At 35.5% G+C, this 25,288-nt stretch overlaps 1 protein-coding gene across 3 annotated transcripts in view; it reads right to left on the reverse strand.

Moving 5' to 3' along the window:
- Positions 1-22,626, reverse strand: part of LOC149796032 (ras-related protein Rab-11B-like) — a 28,515-nt gene extending 5,889 nt beyond the window's left edge. Inside the window, exons 1-5 of one of the 3 annotated variants that reach the window (XM_089965948.1) lie at positions 22,513-22,626; positions 22,053-22,149; positions 10,711-10,828; positions 6,455-6,538; positions 533-726 (exon numbers count right to left, since the gene is read on the reverse strand). In XM_089965948.1, coding sequence (XP_089822074.1) covers positions 533-726; positions 6,455-6,538; positions 10,711-10,828; positions 22,053-22,089 — 433 coding nt within the window. In that variant the 5' untranslated portion in view covers positions 22,090-22,149; positions 22,513-22,626. Of the gene's footprint in view, positions 1-532; positions 727-6,454; positions 6,539-10,710; positions 10,829-22,052; positions 22,212-22,512 lie in introns of those variants that run through there. The other 2 variants (XM_089965947.1, XM_089965949.1) reach the window with 2 other exon arrangements.
- Between the last annotated feature and the right edge of the window lie 2,662 nt (positions 22,627-25,288).

Raw genomic sequence — 25,288 nt, forward strand, 5'->3', positions numbered from 1 at the left:
TCACTAGAAAGTAAATTCTTTAAACTGGACGCATTTCTCGCGTTCGTTTTTATCCAGCCCAATTATTTTGCTTAATTCCAGTTGTTAAGTACTAGTAGTCTTGTACCAGATGATGAGAAAACTGGTTATCACAACGCTTATGAGAAGGGGAAAGATTGTGCTAGGATCCATCTGTCCATTACCACATGCCCTCCAAAACCGCTTGAAGGAAATTCCCTAAATAATGTTCCCTTTCGAATGACCATCTTCATGCTGGGGGTGTCGGTGAGGCCTTGGATGCTACTAATGGAGTTCCTAATATATTTAAAAAATACTTTTTCAATTACATTTTCAAACATTTTCCTAACAAACATTATGCATGCAGTCTTCTAAGTCAGAAAAACGCATCATATATGTAATAGATTTTACAGTTTGATCACTGCCAGGGAGTGAGAAAGAGAAAGTACAATAATAAGTGTGCATATTTACTATGGCGAGCAATTGCATTGCATCTGGTCCAGCTTCAAATGTTATAATGACCAGTAAACATTACCTGCAAAAGCTTTAGCTTCATCTGTAGATACTTCTCTCAGGTGTTGCAAGTCGCTCTTGTTTCCTACCAACATTATGACAATATTGTCATCAGCATGTTCCCTCAGTTGTTTCAACCAGAGGTCTACATTCTCATATGTAAGACGCTTTGTGATATCGTAGACTAGGAATACTCCTACAGCCGTACGGAAATATCTGTGAAAAAAGATATGGGTTAAATATAAGTACTGTTCGAGAGCTCACAACTTCTAATACTGCACTATTTAAACCGATGTAAGTAAAATTGCATGCATAGATACAAAAATATCAGGAATGATTTCCAGCAACCTTTTAGTTTTTATTTCACCATATGCGTAAACATGTTAGAGTTATTAGCGACGCTATGAGTGCATCCCAAAGAGGCTTAGTACAGTTTGCCTGATATGGTCTAACACTGAAGAACTTGTCATGGGAAACAAGGAACAGATTGTCATTCAGAGACCATGACTCCTCTCATCTAAATGATAATATAGTATGCATGAATCCAACTTTTCAAGATTTCATCAATGTATGCAACCTGACATTCAAAGGTAATGAATATAAGAAGGGCCACAACTCTGTCCAAAATGGACCGCACATTACATGGAGGTCAGTGAAACTATATTCACGTCAAATTGCATCAGAATATGTTGAACGGTTCTTTAATTATGGCAACGACAAGCAAGATCCCATGAAAAGTGTAAAGTTAATTAGCAAGGCCTTAACTCTTGTCAATATGGTGTAGACAAGAAAACAAAACATGTCGAGATCTAAAAGGAACTGTTTTTACCAAATTCCATCAGAATATTTTGGATGACTCTGTGGCTGTGATGACTGCAAGAAACATTTCAAGTTCCATGTGGAAACAAAAATATGATCGAAATGGGCTATAACTCTATCCAATATAGAGTACATGAGGGTAAGTAGATAAAAGCACGTACAAATCTATACTGCACTAAAATACGTTGAATAGTTATTGAGCTAAGCCTCATCCAAGCCACCAAGCTATTAATCAAGGATAATAACTAATTAAACAAACGGAGGTGAAAAGACAAAACCCATAAAGCGGACATCTGGATATACAAGACAATGTTTATACCAAACTGCATCAAAATATTCTCAATAGTTCTTCAGCTGTACTAGTTACTAGCAACATGTGAAATTATTTGTCAAGGACCATAACTTGATCTCAGATGCTCGAATGGAGTTGATAAGATAAAATTCATAAACTCAGTTATAGGGTAACGTGTACATACAAAATTGCATTAGAATGCATGAATAGTTCCTGAGATATGGTTCCTGTCTTATGATGGTTAAAAATGATCTGTTGTAGGACGAACACTGTTCGAATTGGAGTAATACTGTAATACAACAAAAATAGACATGAACAGGAAAAAACTTTTAAAGGGCACATCTACGAATCATAATTTCACAAATAGCACCCAATTATTTGCAAGTGATTTGGTTGTTACAAGAAGTGTTAACGGATGGACAAAGAACAAACAGATTGAAGGACAGATGAATTAGATGATTGCTACAAGGCATTCACATTTAGATGTGGTGCCTTCATAGTGTTGTTGCCTTCATGTGTATATTAAGAAAAGTTACTCAAAGTAACTGATACTTTGCTTGTCCAAAATATTTTGCACAAACGTACAAATGCCCATTTTGCATTTAAATTGATAAGTATAGAAATCAACTGAGATATGACACAGAAACGTGCACATGTTCAAGGTAGCAAGCTGGTTGCAACACAGAAACGTTCACATGTTCATGTTAGCAAGCTGGTTGCAACACAGAAACATACACATGTTCAAGTTAGCAAGCTGGTTGCAGTGGGGAAAAAAATACGTCACGATCCATGACCTTGAACACATCGTCATTCAATGCAGATCACGAAAGTTATCTGAGATGTTGATAAGATATACACTATCCATACGTAGCTCTTTAAGTTACAGATAAATTTCAGAGTTGACGTTTGAAAATTGTCAGTTTGTCGCCTTTGATGACCTTCAGAATCATAATCATCACACATACACATACACACACACACACACACACACACACACACATATATATATATATATATATATATATATATATATATATATATATATATATATATATATATATATATGCCACTATAATTATGATATAAGAAAACCACCATGACTACTGGTTAAGTGATGACACCTAGAGAGAAGATGAAAGTAAGAGATATCAGTATTAGATACAAAGACAAAGTTTCCACTCCCTTCAAATTGCTAGGCAGGGTCTTCAATACAGGAGTTTGTCTTGGGAAACCGACGTGAGTAGAAGGGGCATTCATGGGAAATAACTTACTACATGATCATATGAAACGCGGTCTCATAATAAAATGATGCATTAAAAATTTAATGTAAATCCATCGTTGGTTAGGAAGAAACATACTGGCGTTCCAAGTCTGGAAATTAAAGCGGTATAAAACTGTTTTCACAATTTTAGTGAAATCTATGTCTTTGATAAACATAATGCTACATAAACTTTAGCCTGGATAACATGCAATCTGGTGTGTATAACTCACTATAACATGCAATCAGGGATGTATAACTCACTATAACATGCGATCAGGGCTGTATAACTCACTATAACATGCGATCAGGGGTATATAACTCACTATAACATGCAATCAGGGGTGTATAACTCACTATAACATGCAATCAGGGGTGTATAACTCACTATAACAAGCAATCGAGGGTGTATAACTCACTATAACAAGCAATCAGGGGTGTATAGCTCATTATAATCATTCAAAGGAATGCCGAAAGTTTTTTAAAAAAGCCTTTTAAAGTAACGTCAGCCTCGAGTCGATTTTCTTACATTTTCTTATAGTTACAGAAATATTCATTAGTGGAAGAGGCAATAATGGGTCATAACTCCTCTAAAAAATAGCAGAGAAAGCTGGAAATAGAACTTTAATGCATATAGAAAGTATTAAAACTTTGGTTCAAACGCAGCAGTTTTTAATCGAGTTATCTTAGAGGAACCGAAATGCTGACCAAGGGAATGACATTATTACTATAGGGCTCTGTCGACTTATGTAGCAGGATCCAATAACGATTCTATATATGGCCTACGTAGCAGCCATGCAGGAAGTCAGATTCATTTAAGACTAATTGTAAATTATATATTGTCAGTTTTGCCATAATATCCATGTCGATATAACCATTCATTCAGAGGCAGCTGTGATGACATTTCATTATGGCCGATATGTTTAAGATTTAGTCATCACGCCTTGTGTGCCGAGGTGATAAGAGTTAAATACCTTGACAGAAGATGCACCACAATAGCTGACATTTGCTGATCTAACAATGGGATTCCAACCCGATCATTTCAGTCTGGCATGCTATCCAACGAGCCATCGCGGCTCCTCTTTATATCTAGGCCCAACAATATTTTGTATTAAGTGTTTCAAAGAATAACTAATGTTAATACAAACATAATTCTGTACAGCAGAACTTTAACATTTTCAAAATGACTGCCATTTTGGCTTTCTTGGAAGTCCAATTCAGAACATTCATTTTTGGGACCAACTATATATCGTAAAAGGTCTCAGTGAAAACCCTATACTAATATGCCAATTCATTTAAGAATAGTAGCAATAAAAGACTTTCAAGGTGTGCACATCAACTGCAATATTAGATATCAAATACACGGAGTGGCACCAATGTCATCAAATACAAAACAACTCTATGTGATATTCAGTCCCACTGTGACATCAAAAGATGCATTCCAGTAAAATCCCATCAGGATTTTAAAGATGGCTGCCAATACAGCAGTGTGTGACATCAGAGCAATACCAAGATGAACGGAGACCAACACAGTTTATAAAACATGTCCTATTTTTAACCTCTTGTCGATAAGGTTGCTGCTTCACGCATGTCTCATCAGCAACAAATTCTTGCAAGACTAACTGAATCTTACAAACAGTTGTTTCAGTGAAAAATTCAAGATGACTAGTGACAATAAGAAATGTAAGATGGATTCATAGGAAATCATATTTGATGTCAAAGGGACACTAAATCTTTCACATAGGACCAATTCTACCTCAGGTGGGTAGTGTCAACTAAACTTCACGATTGCCCTTCTAATGGTGTAGGTACAACAGACATGATAACTAATTGCTATGGCATGCTAGATAACAGACGGCAGACACAGGACAGCAACATAAACTGTTCTTCTTTAAACCATAACCTGGACCGATAGGTGCAAGGGTCCCACTCATTACAAATTGCTCTGCTAGGCACAGCTAGATCTAGGAGTCAATATACGTACCAAATTGTATCAGAATATACTGAATGAAACGCTAAACTGTTACAATGATCTAATGCTATGAAGATTTCAAACTGAAAGTACAAGGACAAGAACTCCATCAAAACTGGACCCGAGAAAAGACAGTCTTGAAAGGCACATTTACTGTTAATGGACAGTTCACACACCTAATGCCAACCAAATTGTGTACCGAGTTACAGAGCTATGTTAGCTACCAGAAGTACTAACAGATTGACAAACGGATGGAAAAGAAGGTTGCTACACACATCGACGTGATCTAATTAAAACTAGATTAGTGTTTATACAACAAGTGTGACCAAATGTCGACCAAAAAGGAGTTAAAAACTATAAATATTTGAAAAATGTATATGCTGCAAGATAACTGAAAATCGATCATCCGTAGAAATGCATACATATGCAAACTTTCACTTGTCTCTCTTACGTGGTCTTTTCCTAATAGTACTAACAAAGTTATTTTCCCTTTAAATCTCTAAATTCACGAAAATTAACAAATGTGTAATAATATACAATAAATTCCTATGAATATTGTACATTGTATGATTATCAGAAGATTTCTAAAAATGGATTCTAATTAGTCACGGAAGTCAATAATATTGCCATATACAATGCTGGTCTTTTGTTTTAACCGCTGGTTGGTTGACAACTGCCTAAGGTCGTTTTAACCTGTTCGGTATTATAATAAGTCTCTGTAGTTGTGAAAGTTTAAAACAATTATCTAGACAGCTCTGCGCATCTATTGATCTACTACTTTGAGGTGAGTTACATGGGTATATAATATATTTATCTCCACTGAGCAGTCTTAGCAGGTCTGAAAGTAATGAACCCTTTATCTATATATCTACCATTGTTAGCATCAGCCAGAAATCCACTGTGTGCTCTGAGATTAAATATACGTGTACTTTTAGCAAGATGCTGGGAAGTGATTCGTTTGTGTTTTAAGTTTAGCAGATTCGCTGGATGGTAATTGCATTATAGAGACAAATTGCTGAAATAAGCTTCAGTCAATGAAAAACACTTAGGACTTGGTGAAACCCTTGCAAATGTTCAATGTAGATTGCCCAGGAAATAACTATTGTCTGGTTCTAATGGAAGAAACAACTGTTGCATTTCAGACTGTTGCTACGACAGATGTTTCTTCTTTTTGGATATATAAGAAGAAGAAAGGTAAGTCCCTAGACCATCGAGTGCTAGAAATTCAAGACGTAAAGGTAAAGACATTGTTGGGTATACGTTATGCAGTGATGTCGATTAATGGATGTCCTGTATAGGTTTTTAATAGTGTCTGCCACTTCACCTCATGTAAATTTGGAACTGATTTATCTGATTACTAGAAATGAAAGATCTATACCCTACGACAATACAAATACCAGAAACATAGTCAATGTGCGATAGTCTCACAGACGGAGATAAGAAACACATACATAAAAATAACAGAAACACTCAAAGTGCGATAGACTCACAGACGGAGATAAGAAACACTCACATACAATTACAAGAAACATAGTCAAGGTACGATAGTCTCACAGACGGAGATAAGAAACACACACTTAAGTCCAAACACTGTAATACTTACGAAGGTGGCATGGTCCTGATGCTCTCATATCTTGTTGGGTCCCAGATCTGTGTCTTTATAATCTTGCCATCAACTTGTACACTTCTGCAAGATGAACAGAAGTTCAATTAATCCCAAGTAAACGCAACTGAAATACTTACCACAAACAATAATGTTTCATCTATCAAGAATGGAACTGAAGCTCCTGTTACAAACTAGCTTTTTGTGATCTAACTATCTACCTACTATCCAAATAAATTATAATGCTTGAGATAAATCAGCTGACGAAGTTTTCTACCTGCTAACTCAACAGCTTCAGATATATGAAGATAATTGCATGAGATCATATGCTGAAGAAATCGTATCATTAGCATAGCAACTATCCGAAAAACGATATATAATTGTTGTTCATGTAGTTAGTTTTATTGACAACTCTTACATTTTTAAACCTTTTAAAACAGTGCCAACTCAAGTATTTTTCCTACATCATATTATTCTTTAAAGGAACTGTTGTGCATTCATTTATTTTGTACACTTGCCTGTATTAAGACCACATTACTGATGTCAGTGTCTTTGTTTTGATCACTTTACTGACAATCTCCGGCGATGCTAACGGATAGAACATTAATAGTAGATTTTCGAGTGAATTTGTAGTATGTTATTTGTTAGCATTTCAAGTTGTTATGCATGATGTAGCAAATGATAATAGTGGATCACCTTTTCCCTTTTGAGGGTTATTTTCTATTACTACGTTTCTATGCAAGGTCGCTGTCTCAAAAATATTTGAGGAAAACAATTATAATCAGCAATATATATATATATATATATACACACACACACTAGTCTATTTTTGAAACTATGCGTTTTAAAATAAATATAAAACCAATCATAAGATAAAAACTACAAGTAATGAAAGCAAAATCTCGATGTGCACATTTCTAAGATGCAAAGGTTTCCTCTAGCTTTTAGCAGTTCAAGTAGGTTAAGTGGTGATCATCTCTCTCTCTCTCTCTCTCTCTCTCCAATTTCCATTACCATTTTTATGGATTGACAGAGAAACAAGGAGTGTGTGGTAAGCAAAGGTCCATACGACACACTCGTTGATAAAATATTTGCACATAAGTTTAAGCTGTGATTTTGCGGATCTTTATTTACTTTAATAGAGGAGATGATTGTGTCGTAGCATATGCATAACACCCTGAACACTTGATATACTTCTGTAGAAAATCGATTACTTATCAGGTTTGGCGGAACTCAGCCAATTTGTATTTATATCTCCACATTCCAAAGAAAGTCAAAATGGATCATTCTAGCAAGGGCTGCCGCATTCATATGTAAGATTATCATCATCAACCATCTTTAGAATAGACACAAGACTGCCTAGTAAATCAATCATCTTTAGAATAGACACGAGACTGTCTAGTAAACATTGATGACACTGATTAAGATCTTAGTGTCACGAGTGAGTCATCCTGTTGGGAATATCACATAATTTATAGGGATACCGTTGTCCAGGCAGTTTGTCCAAGCTGGTTGTCATGGTCTTTATCAGAAATGCCCTCTCAAACTCAGTATATTTAATTGAACCCAGCTGGTTCTCATGAATATGATAAAAGGGCTTTTACGTTTCTGATGTTATAGTACCATTTACAGAGCTATGATCTATAAACAATTAGGATATCGATCCTAACATTTTGCTATCCTACCTTTATCACCTTGCTCCATAACTTTTGGTGACTCTCCATTTTCAGTATAGAACAAAGTACATTTTACATTATTAACAAATTTTATAAGAATAAATCTCCCAAGGTGTTTGTTCTTTTTTAGATTCCTGCATAATTGCTTCCGAAAATTGTTTGTAGTAGCATAACGTGAATGTTATCAAGATACGTTATCAAAATATGTAAGGAAGACATCTTTTTCACTGCGCGAATTACTTCTCTAAAGGATCACTTATAGTTGAGCCAAATATTTCTGAGAGTCAATCCCTCATACAATGAGCTAGTATTCAGATTTATCCGGGCTGAAATCAGATGGTGATGCTGACAGAGATGCCTTTTGCTCGGTCTAGAGAATCGAACTCCCAATTAACTTTTTTCTCAAGAAACTCCACTTTATTTTCAACGAAATAAAATCAAAGTTGATTAATACATATTAGTTATATCACAATACAAATGATTGATACATAAATTCATTGTCAATCACTTACAATTATATTCAATCAAGTTTGTTTCCTATGCATATACTGTTACGTATATTTAATTTAATTGTTTATTTGTTGGATTTTAAAAAAAAAACAAATATTTCATTGCATGTTATCGTAATGTAACATTGTATGCTGGACTTGACTTTGTCCAAAACTGAGTTCATTTCTGCTTGATCTGATTGACTTTTGAATTTTGTTTTGATTCATTTTATGCCAACAACTAATACATAGCTGAATTATTCTCTATGTTTATGGGTTTAATATCAGAATTATTATTAAAAGAAAAAGTAAATATGTTTATTTGGGTCAGGGCTTTGGATTTTCCTAAGTAAATTTACAGATTATGGTTTTGATTTTGTAAACATCAGGATGATTCTCGAATGTCTTTTTTCTCTTCCATTTGGTAATATTTCTTTTAGAAAATGTTAAGTGTGACCTGAGGTCAAGTAGAGAACGATACAATCTTGTGATTGTGAGGAAATGGTCATTCGTGCTTTAACATCTAGCACGTTCAATTATTATATGATGTGACCAGTATTTTTATTTATTTCGGGCTGGAATCTTTTTTGTTCAAATTATTAAATTCAAGCGATTATTTTCTCTGGAAATACAAAAGTGGTATGATAACTTTCTTGGATAGAGACATGCACTGGAATTTATAGCATATTCAAACCTGGAATTCTATTTCTGTGATTCAACAAAAGACTGTTGAAACATCAACACTTTAGTAGCTACCACAGACACGTCATCGACTTCAGTTTTTGGATTTTTTTCTGGACTTTTACTGGATTATATTCAAGACTTTAAATTACTAAAACTTGTGCTTGCAATTCTTGGATTACTTTAGGATTTAATTCGCAATACCGTAAGTTGTTTTTCCTCATTTTCATGTAAATAAATATATTTGTTAAATTTTACAAAACTCGTGTCTTTCACTCTTTTCTGTTACTTATTTTAAGAGCATAGACTCGTAACAATACAAAGTTGTCAATCACGTCAGCCATTTTGGTTCTCTAAGTAAATTTTCCGACAAACAATATTCCAATGTAAAACCAGAAAATCCGGATCCATTTAAGGAAAATCTCCAGTCACATTGATTCACAACTAGTACGTTGGCCATCCTCTGTACGTTTTGAAGAATTATAATTTTTTGTACAAAGGGGCTTTCTACAATTAATATTCAAAGGGTACTCAAAATAAGTACAAGGATAAAGCAACGAGTCTAAGCAATCGCCGATTGATTAAAAGCTTCAAAAAGACTCGATAGCAACAGTGAATTTTCACTTATGGATTTTGTTGCCTTCATAATTTCATTTACAAACCTTCTACTGCTGATTCCATGGCGATAAACAACGGCTGTATCTGAAATCGCATTTCCTTCTTTATTTATTGTCCATAATTTATCATTCATCGTTTATTTTTTATGATTTATCAGTGGATGCTTGTATCATGCAGCTTTTGGCATCTTCCGTTCATCGTTCTTCTCTTGTTATCCATTCATTAAGCATTTCTTGTGCATTTATTTTCTAACATTTCATCATTCGGTTTGCTTTTCCAATGGGTTATTAAATATTTCCTAATAAGTATATGATCCCCACATGCAGTACAAGGTTTCTTCGCCCACAAATTTGTTTCTCCTGCGCTACTAAGGTAGACTTTAAATAATGTTTTCGAGTTTAAATTTAACTATTACCTGCATATCAAATCCTATATGGTGGCTGCAAAATTTATAGAAAAGTATATTGGATCTGCTCAAGTTATTGTCCTCTGGAAAACTTCCATCCATGGCTCAGAATAAGGTGAGGCTTGATAAGACAGTCAACGTCGAAAATACATATTTCTGCTGTCTGAAGCAATTTCATTTGTTCTTAACTCGATCATGAACCATTTAAATGTGCAGATACAGTTTTTAAAACATATTTTCGTCACAGCCTGACCAAGTCAATCCAACATCCTTTTGAGAATTATTCTATCTTGTATCTTCTTTGTGTCCAAAATACCAAAACAAATGCAATATTTAACACAAAATGTGGCATGACCACTGGATTGACTAGTATTGATTCAGTCTCACCTGGGTATAATATTTGGATTCCCTTTCCACGAGCCGAAATAATGTTCTCGTATATCAAAACCCATGAATCGTGTCTTGAGTTCACTTTTTCCTACTCCTGAATCGCCACTCAATACCACTGAAAACAATTCGAAAACATTTCCCTTCATTAATTCACGAACATTTAATAGGTATCTTAACAAATAGCTTGTATCAAAATTACAATAGTATGTCTATTTATATGAAAGTATACTAAAGAAAGCCAGCATTTTCATAATTGCCTGAAGAAAGAAATACTAACTATGATGCATCCGAATGTGTCTATAAATTGTATGACTGACCATAATTCGTTCAGCCCTCGAGTTGCTTTTAACGGACTTCGGACAATTTTCAAGGAGTATATTTTCTATCGGAAATTTAATAATGTTATTTAAATTGTGTAAATGCCTTTTGTCCACGATTGATGGCTGTGGATAGAGCTTTTGCATACCTAACTTTTGTCCATAACTGTAAGTTGCAAACAAGATGTTTACTGATATTTCAGTTCGAGGCTTATCCTTGTTTACGAGTTAATGGAATTTTCCACTGGAACATTCAATTGCGTCGTAGGTGAAGTGGGAATTTGTATACAGAGTCAATTTGGTAAACAAGCAATGCATTCTTGTTTTACCTCAATATCTTGGAATCTACTAAGTTTACAGCTCTGTTGCTAAGATTAGAAATAGTTCGAGAAGATCTATTTATTTAAATGATTAATTAGAATTACTAAAGTGTTCATTGACTTTAGATTAATACAGTACTTTCTTTTGTGAATTCCTGCATCATCGGTATAGCATGACATCCAGGATTATTGGTAAATCGGAACATTCAAGATTGGGGGGGGGGGGAGATAGCCGTTTGTCTATTTACCTCATCAATGATTGAAGTGATCAAAACACTCTAAATTAAATCAATTCGAATTCATTAAAAATAACTGATTGCAAATCTCTTTTTTAAAGCTTAAGGGGTGGGGGTTGTTGCTTGTGATTACTGTTAATGTTGCTTTTTATGTTGTTGTTAAAGAAAATATCCTCAACACGTGCCACATACAAATTAGAAATATTTATTTTCTATTGACAGCATAAATGTGCCTGTAACCTAACATTTGTGTACGTGTTGAGAGAGAGAGAGAGAGAGAGAGAGAGAGAGAGAGAGAGAATGCATACTTCTTAATAGTATGACTTGACTTCTTGAAATATTTAGTTAAGCATACACCAGTTCGATTCACCCAGTTTATATTTTACTCCTTTGCTGTATCAGGTATATTCACATTATATTCCTTACAGAAACACATTTACCATCTCTCTATAAATACTAACACTAACTTCAGTTTCATGTTATTGCAGTTCACCCACCCCATTTTGCAACAGTCAAGAACAGCGCCACTAATTTGATGGATGTCTATAATAAAGTCCGAACTAAGAAAATCTAAAATATGTTATTTATTTAAATTGGAATTACAACTAAAGAGATAATGTTAGCTTCTTTCAGTAGATTTTCTTTCAGGCCCCAATTTCATTAAAAAAAGGAACATAGGAATTTTGGACTAGATCCAAAACTTGTCTAATCGAGAGGCTAAATCTGCTATTCAGTCCTGCCCGAGTTATCTGCCCATCTTGGCCTTCCCATATGTAACGCTGTTAAAATGTTGTTGTTTTGGGGTTTAACGCCATTTTTCAGCACACGATAGACTATGCATGGCGGCCAGTATCAACGGTGGAGGAAGAACCCGGGAAAATCCCGGGAAGAACCACCGACCCGCGAGAAGCTACTGGCAAGCTTTCTCACATACCCACATTGGCTGAATCCTAGACTCGAACCCACGCAGACAGAGATGAGATGGCAGTGATCCGTAACGGTGAGCGTTTTAGACCACTCGGCCACTCGGGGTCCCCCTGTTAAAATGTACGTCAGAATGTAACTCGAAAGGTCATTTGGAATGTTTACTTGCCGTCTGATATCGCACCGTCGGGGCTTGAAATTAATCCATAAAATATGTAATTCCATTGCAAAAATTGCATACATATTTAAACTATTCAATAATTTTGTCACACATCATTATGTGTCTGAATTCAATAGAAAAAACTAACAGCAAAATTAGGTTAAGAAAGACGAAGCACGTCTACGGTTCATTATGTTACAGGGTCTATGAACGGTGTCTGTACAAATTTCATACTGCTAAAATTTTCTCATATGCGTTTCCGTGTACATTTATCCATTGCAAATTTATAATAATTAACGCTTGTACGCCTATTCGTTTGAACGACTACAACAAGAATAATTACAAATCAACACATGCTTTCAGCGTGCATATAACTTTTTCCTTCAGATTTTGTGAATATCGAAAGAAACGTGTGAAACTACTATGGCGCAAAGTGCACAGAACGATTTGCGTTTGTGAGCTTGCTTTTCCATAACGGTAAAATATTTTTTATTAAAAAAATAGGAAATTAATAACGAGTTCATAAACAAACCCCATACCCATGTAAAATCCGAGAACTAAGTGCTAAGTCTGTTAAAATGTACGTCAGAATGTAACTCGAAAGGTCATTTGGAATGTCAGGGATACGCCTCTCTCTCTCTCTCTCTCTCTCTCTCTCCGCGGATTATTTACAGTTTGTAGAATTGTTATAAAGTGGATATTCTTCTTCATTGACTTCATTATTTAATACACACCGTAAATATGATATTGACATATTGACTTTTTGCTGATGTCAGTCAACACTACGTCATTGTTTAATGCAAGTATTTTGGACATAATTTTATGCAAATGTTGGAAAAAGTGGTTCCAATACACTATATGGACATACTACAGATGTGCACCTCAAAAGACTGCTAGCTCCACTTGGTCAGTGTAAACTTCCATGACTTTAGAAGTAAATAGGGAGGGTAAAAAAAAATCGAAAAAATCGCCAGTCGTTTTTATTTTATTCTTAACTTATATTTTATAATTAATTTATTTCTCTTACAGAAATTAGTATAGTCTACTCTATAAAATTTAATTTTGCATATTTTAATGACAACTAAAGTTAATGTACTTTGCACTTGTTCAGGTTCAGTTCTGGAGCATATGTGATGGGAGCAGCGTTTTCGATTCTCACTCAGCTTTAGCAGCGCGTTGTTTTCTTGATACTACATAGAGTGGAACCCCGCTATAACGCGATAAATTGGGGCCTACAAAGTTGGATCGCGTTAATATCGGGGTCGCGTTAATGCGGGGTTTTACAGTATTTTACTTTTTTGAGCGAACAACTCATTGGCACATATACGTGTATTCATGTCTACGGTATATGATGAATAGGGTATCAACACCGTTTACTATTGTGCCGTCGTGGCATTTACTTCATTTATAATGCATGTAATTCCATTTAAAAACTGCACACAGATTTACAATACTCAATATTTTTTCCCCTGATCATTGTATCTGAATTCAACGTCTAATATATAGCATGAACAGAACGAGTCCAATTTGGTTTTATTGTAGCTGATTCTGACTGTGTTTGTAGCTGACTGTTATGGTAGCTGACCGTGTTTGTAGCTGTGATTGTCTATGAAAGGTGATTGTGAATATGACTAGAGCGGTCTGAAGCTGTCCGACGCCGTCTAAAGTTGCTTGGAGCTATCCGGAGTTTCCAGAACAATTAATGCTATGTGCTGTCGATACGTAATGTATGTACGTATGTCTGTGCCACGGACGTAGACGTAGCAAAATTAAAAATGTGCTGTATGCTGTCTGTACGTGTAACGTATGATTGTACTCGTAGTGGATTCATAAAGAGTGCGAGCGGTCGATAAGAGTGTGGACCAACCCAAGGAATCGTGCGACTTTACAAGGGGTCTAGCAGCATACGATTGGATCAATTGTTGTTCCATTGCATTTTTTTTTTTTTTTTTTGGTTGTATTCATAAAATTATCATGAATCTTAGTTGTGGTAAGATCATTGTGAATCTTAGTTGTGTCAAGATTATTTTGAATCTTAGTTGTGTCAAGATTATTTTGAATCTTAGTTGTGTCAAGATTTTTTTGAATCTTAGTTGTGTCAAGATTATTTTGAACCTTAATAGAATTTTTGTTCGAGATTATGTGAATCTCATTGTGTAAAATACTGTTTGAGGTGTATGTGCAGTCAATGAGGGTTCTTGGATCTGTACTTCATTTTGATTTAATATTTGTTTTGTTTATTTTCGATGTGTGAATGTTGTGTAGAGTGATTTGAGTAAATCGTATGTTGAGAGCGTGAGAGAATCATTGTATTTTTACATCATATATTTATGTTTATTAATTCATTCATAAATTTCCATCTTTCTCACATTGTGTTTGTCTTGTTCATTTAGTCCAAAAACCCACTCGGTTGCAATTCTGCGACACATTGTCTGCTGCTTGTTTGTGTATACAGTAAAAGAAACACATGTCGGCTGTTGTTTGAGCAATGATGGTATACATAATTAATTGAAGACAATCACTAAGACGACTTACTGGCTTTACTCATGGATCAGTAACAAGTAACATTTCCGATGTTTATTTTGGCATAAAACTTCAAGAACCTGGTGAAATTGTTAAATTTCAGAAGCCATGCCACTATCGTATTATATTCGAATTCATACGCGAACTCTTCCCCAAAATGATAATTAACGTTTTACACACTATTTCTCGCACTTTTAAAAAGTATTTTTCCGGGTACGAGTCAAAGAAGTAAAAGGGAGTGAAGCTATAATATATCCCGGTTTCTTCCCCCTTGAGAGTCCTCTTTTTTTTTCTTTTTTTTTCCAATTAACATCTCTGTCTCTCTCTGCACCACTTAGTAGCACAACAATAGAACGTCACTATACATATTAACTACATGGGAAAGTACAAGACGAGGAACTCCTGGGGATATACCACATGGCGCTACGCGAAGTGGAAAGGATCAGGAAAGAGTCTTGGAAATACCCCATGTAGTACATAAGCAGACCAAACACGTATACAAAAAATCAAACACTATTATCCAAATCTCTGACTGTCTCTCTATCTAAAAATCCATACAGCTCCAACTGTATGGGGAAGTAATCCACACAATAAGTGGCAAGTAATAAACAACTTTTAGACTTTCTGGACAATATTAAATAAATAAAGGGAGGTCTAGTTCGATCCAGGTAAAACACAGATAAATAGAAAGAGTGTGGATCCTGACTCGAATACAACCTACCAAACTGCTAGCAATACCTTATAACGATGAAACGACACACTTGAACACGCATTTAAAACAATAGGGGTTTTTTTTCTTTCAAAATAGTGCACCGTTTCATCGGCAAAATTCAAAAACAGAAGCAAAATAACTTATAAAAAAAAAATTTAAAAAAAAAGAGAAAGAAAAAGGTAGAGGAAAAAAACGGGGCAAAATTTGGAATACAAGACTATCCCAACAAATATACCATATAGCATACAAACAATATAGCACTATACACAATAGCATACACGGGATGTAGAAGACCTCCAGCCAAGGTCAACTAGAAAATCAGGGATGAAAATTCGAAGACGGTGAATGAAACCGATTCGGAAAATCTAACCTGTAGAAAACACTAGGGCTAAAGAACAAATACCCCGACAAAATTACTCCAAAATAAAATTTTGTTTGGAATCCTTTTCTAAAGAATACAAACAACATATCAGGGGGTTAACAAACATACATAAAACAACTTTATTATTTTGGTTAAGTGGGGGGGGCATCTGTCTGGTGCCTCCCCCCCCCCAAAAAAAGAGAAAAATACACGTACATGTATTTAAAATTTCAGGAACCACGCCACGATCGTATTATATATTGTATTATACTCGAATTCATACACGATCTCTTCCCCAAAATTATAATATTTTTGTTGTTGTTGTTGTTGTTGCGCAAAGTGCAGAGAGTTAATTGCGTTTGTGAACTTGCTTTTCCATAACGGTAAAATATTTTTATAAAAAAATAGGAAAATAATAACGAGTTCATAAGTACACCCCATACAAATATAAAACCCGAGAACTAAGTGCAGTAGGTCTGCAATGGTCACGAGTCACTTTTATAATAATTTTGTTTTTAAAGCTGAACGCATGCACAATTTCATAACATTTAAATTTCCAGCTAATAAAGCGGACATTATTTTACTGGTAACATGTCCGATAATGTTTATTTTGGCATAACACTTCAAGAACCTGGTGATATTGTTAAATTTTAGAAGCTACGCCACGATCGTATTATATCAAAATGCATACGCGATCTCTTCCCCAAAATGATAATAAACGTTTTACACATTTCTCGTACTTAAAAAAAAATTCCCGGTACGAGAAATATACACATACATGTATTTAAAATTTAAGGAACCACGCCACGATCATATTAAATTCGAATTCATACGCGATGTTTTCCCCATAATGATAATAAATTTGTTATTCACTATTTCATGTACTTTGAACAAAAAATGTTTTTTTTTTTTTCATATGCGAATGAATATACGAAATTTCGGGAGCCGCGCCACGACCGCGTTATATCTGAATTCGCGTCATAGCGGGGCTGCACTTAATAAAGAAATTTCACACAGTACAGGAATATTCTCTCCGTTGTGCTTGTTGTAAATGCTTGTTGGAAATGCACAAAAGTTCACTTTGTATCTGTCTCACTTACAGAAGCACTTAATAAGCGTTGAACAGAACCATAGTTAACCCAAGCGCCCAGGCGCTCAGATTGGTAAAAGCAGACTGGATGTCCTATAATAGTTCCATACTGGTATTTTTCATAACATTAAGGTGACCTGTCTAGAGTCACACTGTGAAAAAGGGTTGTATGCGACATGTGATCTAGTTAACCTTAACACAAAAAAATTTACCAAATCTCATTTTCCACAGCCCCCATTAAACACGTATTGTCATAAATAGTTGATAGTTTGCATATTGTTAAACATTATCGTCAATAGTGAATTTGGCTACCACTCCCACCGCCACCTTGCTTTACAGTCAAATTTACTATCAGACCTGAGTCTCGGATTTGGCCAATGTGAGTATGTGAGAAAGCTTGCCAGTAGCTTCTCGAGGGTCGGTGGTTCTTTCCGGGGTTTTCCCGGGTTCTTCCTCCACCATTAATACTGGCCGCCATGTATAGCCTATCGTGTGCTGAAAAATGGCGTTAAACCCTACAACAACAACAACAACAACTATCAGACCTTAATAAATACGCCGAAATTGCTGGGGCAATTGTCAGTGGATTATTCCGCACGCAGGGTGTGGTAGTGCAGTATCCCGCACTCTGGATTTGGTTGACAATTTACTGCATTAAATGTAGTCCATAACCATCTTACACTGAAAGTAAACGTCATGGTACCAATCAAACGTAAGTGGATTTTTACAATAACAAGATAAAAACATATTAGTCTTTCCTTGTCCGAGGGTACATCATTTGAAAGGACTATTGACAAAATTTAAAACAACCATTTTCTTATAGAAATAAATAAATCTTTCTTTATATCAACATGTCCAGTTAAGCAGAGTGAGTCGAGACGGTTTTCGTGTTCCTTTAAACCATTTACATGTAAACTTATATGAATTGTAATAGTTAGACTTATTTCTAGTGATACATCCGTCATTTAGAACATGGTTATTTGTCTTGTTTGAATGATGTGAGATAATATCAAAATAGAAACAGATTTTGATTTGAAAAACTGCATGTTCTACGAAGCCAAAATGTTGCTGATTCTTTTCAGTGAGGATAATAATTGAACCTTGCCGAAAAAACCTAGAAAGGACATGGAAATGTTTATTTTAAAAACTGTGGAAACATATGATAGAGAAAGAAAAACTATGACTCTGCAAGAACGAATTAAATGGGGAACACTAAAGACGATAGAAAATCAAAGAAGAAACATATCGAAAACATTGAGAATGATGCTGTTGAATAAAATAGCTAAACCCTGGAGTAAAATATCGAACAACACTGACGGAAATGGCCCGAAAAGAAGAAAAGAGGTCCAAAGACCAATGAATGTATCCGTTAACAAGATACTGTACCAGGATGCAATAGAAATTAAATCAAGAAAGGACCCCGGTAAAAATTAAGGTACCAATCAAATGTTTGAAAAAAAAATAATAAAGAAATGCGGCATTAAAATAAAATGCACAAAAATAAGCTGATAACAACACATAAAGAAATGATACAAAACCAGATAAAGCAAATTGCAGTTTGTATGATAGCTGATTCAGATGGAAAAAAATTGCTTAAAATCTTTAGTGAAAGCAGAATCAAACATGATTTTAAATTTTATCCTTTACCACTATCTTTACAAAAGGAGTTTAAAGTAAATGATTTTCTGTTTCAGATAAGATTGAAGTATATTTTACAAGCAGATGAAGCTCTTATATAAGTATGAAAATCGCAAGCACCATTGTACAAAGCACTGATAGAAAGGTAAAACAATTAGGCTTGAAACCATAGCTGGCTTGATACCTTAATGACCTGACATTGGCCATAATACCGTCTTGACAAAATAAGAGATCGGAAGCAATGCATGTAGTGGAATTGCGCTATATTTTAATACATATGTCAAGTTCTCAATATCAAACATGCAGCAAGTGGTTGATATTTAAGACGGGCGTCAAACAATGGCGTAGTTTCTGAGTGGTTTATCATGAATCGACCCATTACGTAACCTGCGCTTACTTCTTATTAGGGGCTTGAGGAAAAACACACACTGTTAAGGAAGAGTATGTATGGCACTTGCTGCTGAAAATTGATAAATTAGCAGACTTGAAAGGTGTTATGCAAAGCCTGATTCCAAAAATACTCTCAGCTAGAAAGCTAAGTTGGTTTGTCATCACATTGTCACCTTACAAATCTTTTCTCCTTGCATTTGATGAAATGGTTAATCATTCTGTTCGACTCTCACCTTTGTTACACAGCTCCGGAAGAAAGACAGACATGTGAAACAGCTGCAAAAGGACTGATTTTTTTCTGTCCAATTAATAAGGCAATATGTTTAATCAGATATATATTCCAAACAATCATATCGGAACTAAGTGCATATCAGTTTTATATTCCAAACAGTCATAACTGAAATAATGGCAGATCAGATATATATTCCAAACAGTCATAACAGAATTAACGGAAGATCCTGTATATATTCCAGATAGTCATACCGAAATTAAGGGCAGATCAGATATATATTACAAACAGTCATACCGGAAATAAGGGCAGATCAGGCATATATTCCAAATAGTCATACCGGAAATAAAGGCAGATCAGGCATATATTCCAAATAGTCATACCGGAAAAAAAGGCAGATCAGGTATATATTCCAAATAGTCATGCCGGAAATAAAGGCAGATCAGGTATATATTCCAAATAGTCATACCGGAAATAAAGGCAGATCAGGTATATATACCAAATAGTCATACCGGAGTTAAGGGCGGATCAAACTCATGGCTCAGCATTGTGGATTGAGGCAAAACACTAAGTGAATAAAACGTGCCCCACCCTAGTCGTTGAAAGGGAAGGTTGTGCCATTTTTTAAAGTAAATTAAGAAACGGGTCTAGAAATAGACGTAAACGAAGGACGCATGCATCAAAGAACTTCGCCTTTGATATGATCTAAGCTCGTGTTCTTAAACCTTGAAAGATTCTTTAAACAACATTTACAATGTTTCAACATCCTAAACTTGATCTTGATAAATGTATTAAACAGTAAGCGTTATTGATTTTAGCTGGTCTTCTAGAAGACAAAACTCCTGTACCTTTCAAACAAGCATATGCAATATTTGTCAAGTATATAAAAGAAGATTAGTCATTTGCCAGTTAAATCTATTGTTAAGTATCCTTAAGAAAGCTCAGATGCACGTGATCTGTTTGTTCATGAGAAATTTCCCAGTTATCGTTGTATATGGAGAAAGACTTGCTCTCTTGCTAAGAGAATTAAAACTATTTACTGGACTCTTTAATAAACAACTGATTGACCAGAGCCAGATCCTTTTTTTAGAGATAACACTGAAAGATAGTTGCCAATATCATTCCATCGACTCTGTGGTCATGCGTCATTATATTGGACATTAGTCATTATATTGGACATTAGTCATTATATTGGACATTAGTCATTACATTGGACATTGTTTATTATATTGGACATTAGTCATTACATTGGACATTAGTCATTATATTGGACATTAGTCATTATATTGGACATTAGTCATTATATTGGACATTGGTTATTATATTGGACATTAGTCATTATATTGGACATTGGTTATTATATTGGACATTAGACATAAGACATTATATTAGACATTGGTAATTATATTGGATATTAAGTGCATAACAAATGACTGATGTTTATTCCTGTGATTAGGGTTGAACAGCTCATTGGCACTATGAAAACCCACTTAATACTACACTGTGTGAAGGACAAAACTATGAACTAAAAACTGCCTTGCAATAAGTAACTGCGTGAGCGTTTGAATATCCGTCTTGTTCCAGTCGTTATCCATCATTGTTTTGTTATTTTAAAAAAAAATTTGTTTGAATATGTTAGTTTCGATTATGGTGGTGGGGTATGTTATGACATTTTTAGTACTTGAGGTGGTGCCTCAATAATAATAAAAGTTTTGTTGGTGGTAATATTACAAAGATGGTCATTCCTACTTCCACCCCAACCCGCCCTCCCAGGCCTTTTCCTGAAATAATGCATAATGCTGAATGTGACGATTTTGCCTAATTCTTTACGTGCACAGGACTGATGGCACATGCTTGCACGCGGCATACGTCACAATCTACTATAACGTAACAGTGAAGCGTGCCTGAGCCGCAATACATAGTGTGGTTCATTTTCGCTCGTTTTTATATTTTATTGTAATCCAGTCTGTGCTAAGAGAAGTCAGATAGGACCCAGTAAATATGTAAAAATGCGCAGGATGGATTCAAGTTTAGATGACGTCAAAACAACAATTTGTACAGTACCGACATGTTCTAAAGAATATGAGCTGCGAGGAGTTTTCTGTCTTCTGACAGTATAAGTTATTCTAGTCGCATTGAAAACAGACGAAAATGTTCCGCAATGGTGTCTCACAATGAACAGTATTTCCCCAAACCTGCGACAACATAACATGCGAGCAGATAGGAGTCTACTCAGTCCTGTTTAATCATGTCGTCAAATATAAAGCATGGACCCTAGTCACTTTGTGTGGGTATGCGCGTTATGCATGGGTCTAAGTTTGTTTCTTTCAAATAAACCAACATGTCTTTTCCAGAAAAAGGTAAACAGAAAAAAGCAGTAGCATGTACGTTTTCAGAGACAAATAAGTAAATGTTACTTAGGATTATCGTAAAATTTACCTTTCCATATGATTTGATCCTGCTCACTTCTGTACATTTTTACTCCAGGTCAGTCAGTAAGTTAATGCTGTAAAGCTAGCAAATTTAGGACTTATGTACCTGTCACTTAAATATATCTGTACGTTTGTGGTATTTATCAACAACGTGACTCACTTGATAGAAAAACAGATGCACTTTCAGGATATATCTGTACTTTTGTGGTATTTATCAACAACGTGACTCACTTGATAGAAAAACAGATGCACTTTCAGGACATTGAATTAGTCACCCTCTCATGTTCTTATATATAACAATGTGTGAGTATAACGGTAGAATTACAGATAATTTTCCAAATGAACAAATGTCATAAATATTCATGACATCATTGACATAATCGACCCAATTATTATTTATATTAACGACATACGCATTAAATAACAAGGTCAGTGAGATTTATCGGAGTCAAAATAAATTTGACGGCATTCTAGTTTTGCATACGCGTCATGCCTGTATGAAAGCTGTGGACGTGGCTAAAACAACATCATTTAGTACATTTAGTATGAACCAGATGACTAGACATGAATATTTGAATGTCATCAGCGTACTGGATGACACCGGATGACAATATATGGCAATGGCGCTTGTACTTTTTACCTCTGTGAAACGTCACACGCAGTGATATCAGTTTCTAAAAATAGCCATTCGGACACGGCGAACCGGTGGAATGGCATTCAGTGTTCTTTTCCGTGATATTGCTCGTATTATTGTTCTTACTGAAAACCATGTACCAGACGTTAAATTTGTACATCTAAATACAGATGTGCATTCCAGTATTTTGTTACAGTGGTGCTTAATCCTGCAGACTGTATAAATCATATAATCAAATTTGATGAATATTTCGAGAATACTATAATACACAAATTGCTTGCATTTCATCACCGATAGATATACCCTGAATATTTTGAGATGAAAATTCCAAGGGAACTGCCAACCCCATCCCCACCCCATTAAATAAAGCCGATGAAGTATTCCTATGTTTGATTCATGTTTTAACATACACACAGAGAGTGATGTATGTAGGAAAGTGACTATTTCTTATATTTTGTTTAGCGCCCAAAATTACACTGTGCTTACTTGATGTGATATTATGCATGTAGAATCTATAAATGTTTAATATGTATTTCATAAGTTTAAAAACAATGCATCGATGTTTTATTGGGGGGAGGGTTGGGGGTGAGGTTGTATTATGCATTAGTGATTTTATTAATCTTTTCTGATTCCAATGTCAAAATCGGTAACAAAGCTAAGAAAAGAGGAGAGAAAATGTATATGTTTATTTCAATGTCCGTTTTACAAACAAATCTTAATTTTGAATGATAGTTTAGAACATTTAAGAATGCATTATTTTCATTAGAGTTATGTTGCTGAAGGGAACAGTACTGCTTAATTATATTTATACTATGAGTAGTGAATAGGGGCACATTAGCGACAATGGGAATTAGCATTACAGACCCCCCCTGGGTCAGATTAGCGACAATGGAAATTTAACATGGCGAAAAATCGTGGGTCAGATTAGCGACAAGGGAAATTAACATGGGAATAAATCGTGGGTCACTCTAGCGACAAGGGGAATTGAACATGGAACTATAGTGTGGGTCTGTCTAGCGACAAGGGAAATTAACATGGGGGAATAGAGTTTGGGCTTGTCTAGGGACAAGGGGAATTGAACATGGGATTTTTTTTTTTTTTTAAAAATTTTTAAAAAAGGGGTAGGCAATTGAAAAGTCATTCTCTTTTCGAGAAATATGCGTGGCCCTGAAAAGGGCCTTTGGGTTTATGTTAATGTATCCATTAACATAAAGGGCACTGCATTGGTCTTCTTCTTGTCCTTAGGCTGCGTCTCACTGTTGGCCCGTAAATCAGCACTCTTTTGAGGCATCCTTGTCTTTCTACGTAGATCCTACGTATCCACAGACTCGTGTTTGTCCTGTGGACAACGGTCCACTTGGATCGGACATACATGAGCATGTCCGTCCTAAACATCATGGAAGACACAAGGGTGGATGATTCGACTATGGTCCACATCTTGAAGCGACGAGAACAGGTGAATCAATGCAGTGAACTGCGCTTATTTATAGGTAGAGGAAGGATTGAAACGAATTGAGTTCATTCACCAATCCAAACACGCGTTACAAAATTCAGTCAGCTCGCATCCAATCTGAAGAGAGCAGTCTGTGACGTCACGTGGTCTATATAGATTCGCTAGCGCTTGTGTACAGTCAATCTATGCGACAGTGATTCAACATGACGGAAACTCAGAAAACGATCCATTGGGGTGCACCAACAGGGGAGACTGCCCAAGGGAACCCGGACTTACTTTCAGAAGAAGTACATTGGGATTTTGTGGATTTTCTCTCCTCGCAAGAATTTGTTCCGGAACCTTCGTTACCTTCTTCATTACCGCAAGTGGAGAATTTTAGACAGAGACAGAAAGAAGAATTGGAGAAATTTATACAACGACAAAAGGAAGCGGAACAAGCTTTTCTCTTACAGCAACAGCAGCAAGAAGAAGAGGTAAGAAAAAAAACAACAGCAACAACAGCAAGAAGAAGTAGCAGCAAAGAAACAAGAGGGTGAAAATCAAACGGTCACGGTACTGTTGGACATTTTAGCAGAGTTAAGAAGTCTGAAACAAATGTATCAGACTTCTTTATTACGACCGAAGAGAATACGACCTTCCCGAGCTAAACACGTTAACCCTGTGGCTAAGCCTACCGTACCACCATTAGTGATTTCAACCCAATCATCATCATCAACATTACGCAGTCCAGAAGTAGGCCTCGGCCGTGGCAAAGGCTTAAGGCGGTTAAAGTTGATTGCTTGAACTCACCCCTACACCAAAATAAAAAGGCCCTTTTCAGGGCCACCCACATTTCTCGAAAAGAGATAGCCTTTCAATTTGCCAATAACTCAAAAAAAATAATAAACAGCCCATTTTACCCCCTATAGTACGTGTCTTTGTATGAGTGCGTGAGTGTAGCTTCTTATTTTAAAATCAGAACTCAAAGACACTTACCTTATATCATTAATTTATTCTTTTATCCATTGTTACAATCCAATTCGCAATTCACAACAGAACACTTTAATTAAAAGTTCATTGACTTCTTCTTTCTCCTTATTTAGTCTCTCTGTTTTTTAAATTTCTTCACCGTCACACTCTTTTCCTCTTCTTCCTCCTCACTTTCTTCCCTTCTTCT

Source organism: Sinohyriopsis cumingii, chromosome 7, assembly GCF_028554795.1.
Source record: "Sinohyriopsis cumingii isolate HCF-2022 chromosome 7, ASM2855479v2, whole genome shotgun sequence".
Lineage (NCBI taxonomy): Eukaryota > Metazoa > Mollusca > Bivalvia > Unionida > Unionidae > Sinohyriopsis > Sinohyriopsis cumingii.